Source organism: Buceros rhinoceros, unplaced genomic scaffold (genome assembly GCF_000710305.1).
Source record: "Buceros rhinoceros silvestris isolate BGI_N320 unplaced genomic scaffold, ASM71030v1 scaffold23387, whole genome shotgun sequence".
NCBI lineage: Eukaryota > Metazoa > Chordata > Aves > Bucerotiformes > Bucerotidae > Buceros > Buceros rhinoceros.
In genome coordinates this window covers 2,288-4,309 of record NW_010423068.1, presented here as the reverse complement: position 1 = coordinate 4,309, position 2,022 = coordinate 2,288, and the positions used below count along the sequence as shown (strand labels likewise).

At 54.6% G+C, this 2,022-nt stretch overlaps 1 protein-coding gene across 1 annotated transcript in view; it reads right to left on the bottom strand.

Annotated features, from left to right (window-relative positions):
- Positions 1 to 724: 724 nt before the first annotated feature.
- Positions 725 to 2,022, bottom strand: part of ENSA (endosulfine alpha) — a gene marked incomplete at its 5' end in the record, with an annotated part of 2,294 nt that continues 996 nt past the window's right edge. Inside the window, one exon of the mRNA XM_010140305.1 lies at positions 725 to 895. Within this exon, the coding sequence (XP_010138607.1) occupies positions 725 to 895 (171 nt within the window). The remainder of the gene's footprint in view (positions 896 to 2,022) is intronic.

Genomic DNA, 2,022 nt, shown 5'->3' with positions numbered 1-2,022 from the left:
CACAGCTCCCAGTATGCAGCTGTGGGGGGGCTCTACCCCCAATCCAGCAAATGCCTTACCGCAGCTCCAAGCCTCAGGGAGCATTTCAAACACTGCCCAGTCCTCTGCCGCAGGGAGATGTTGTCCCATCCTGTGAGCTCAGGCTGCTTTCTGCAAGCAGGGGATGGATACCAGGCAGCTCAGCTCACACACAGCCACGAAATTTTTTGCATATCAGCTGATTTCTTCACTTTGAAGCTCCAACGTACACACCTAACTCCAGATCACATATCACACACATCACGTATCACACCCAGCCAGTTCTTCCTCTGCAGACATCCGATGCCTGAAAGGCATTCACACACCCCAGCTCTGAGCTCCTACCCAGTGTCAAGCAAACAGCACACGACTCCTGAGCACCTTCCTGCCTCTCCCAGGGCCACTCCACTCTCCCAGCGAGGAGGCAGCGCTTCAGTGGCTCTGCAAGCAAGGAAGGTTTCCAAGAGCATGAAAATTAAGGCAGCAAACTGACTCACTAAAAGAAACAACCCGATCAAACCCGCCTGTGTGTCCTGGGCTACTGACACCTCCCCATTTGCCGTCTCGGTTCTGGGGTGTGTTTGCTCTAAATACTTAAATAACTATGTGGATTCTGGTGCTCCCATCCCTATGGTACAGTGAAGTTCAATCCACTTAGCTAAAAGAAGAAAAGGAAATGGGAAAAAACCCAGCCTGGGAGCACAGGCTACCCTGCCAGCTTGCTGGTTACAAGCGAGGATTTTCTCTGTGGGAGGTCCTGTGGCGTGGGGATGTGGTCTCCTGTCACCAGGTTCTTGTCTGGCCCCGCGCTTGGCAACTGCTTGTTTTTCATCTTTGCCTTGGCCATGTTGTAGTCACCAGAATCGAAGTATTTTTGCTGGAAGAGGGAAAGGAGTTGGGGTTACCGATCTGCAGCCAGGGTGTGGGGACAGAGATACAGACACCTGGCCACAAATACGGTGTTTTAAGGAGCTGCTGGGATTGCTCAAAACCAGGTCACAAGTACATCATGCAAGGGGAAAATCAAAGCAAGAGCACCTGGCCCAGTTTAAAAGGCCTTTAGCACACTCAGACCTGCCCCTCTGCCTCACGGCAGCTGCCTGACTCCAGACACCAGGGTGCTTTTACACCCTCTGACGCACCTTTGGGTGTTTACAGCCTGCAAACTTTCGCTGCTTGGTGTGGCACTTGCTGGGTAAAGCCCAGGTTTGTCCTGGCTGCCCTCACGCCGCACTCAGCGTGACAGGGCCTCAGTGCTGGTCCAGAGACCCCCGAGCCCAAGGCAGGCACAGCTGCTTCAGCAGACGCTGCCCAGCTACAGTGGCGAAGCCGGGGGACGTTTGCTGATAGTTCACTCTGGTTTGGTGAACAGATGGGCCAGTGGGACAGAGGCAGGATTCTCTCCGCAGGGAGCACAGCCTGGATGGTGACAAGGCCTTCACCGCTCTGTCCAGGCTCTCAACAGCTGAAACAATGCAGGCAAATGCCTGCCAAGACCTTCCTACTGCACAGTCCCAACAACCCAGGGTTCAAAGGGTGTTTTGGTCCCCTACCACACCCATTGCCGTGGGATTCTGTGCTCCTTCATGGTGCTGCTTCACCCCTCACAGTGGTATAGGAAAGGCTGAACCCCAAAGCAGAGCTTGCGCCGGTGCTACAGACAGGGCTCTGCTGGGCACGAGGAGCTCTGAAGAGCCCAGTTCTGCCCCACTGTGCCCTCAGGCCCAAATGAGCCCCGTCCCAACAAAAAGCCCTTCCCTCTTCAGTGCCATTAGACAAACCACCTTTCTGCACTTGCTTTAGGAGCTGGTATCTAAAATGACAGCCCCAGTGATGACATCAACAGTGGGAGCGAGCACAGGCAGCAGCTGCTGTCAACAGGGAACGTCTGTCAACACAAGCAGAAAGGGATGGGCAAGACAGAACCGTTTGGGCAGTGTGACACAGAGACACTGCAAGTCCAGAGCAGTGGCACACAGCCACTGGCTGGCGGCAACCTCAGAG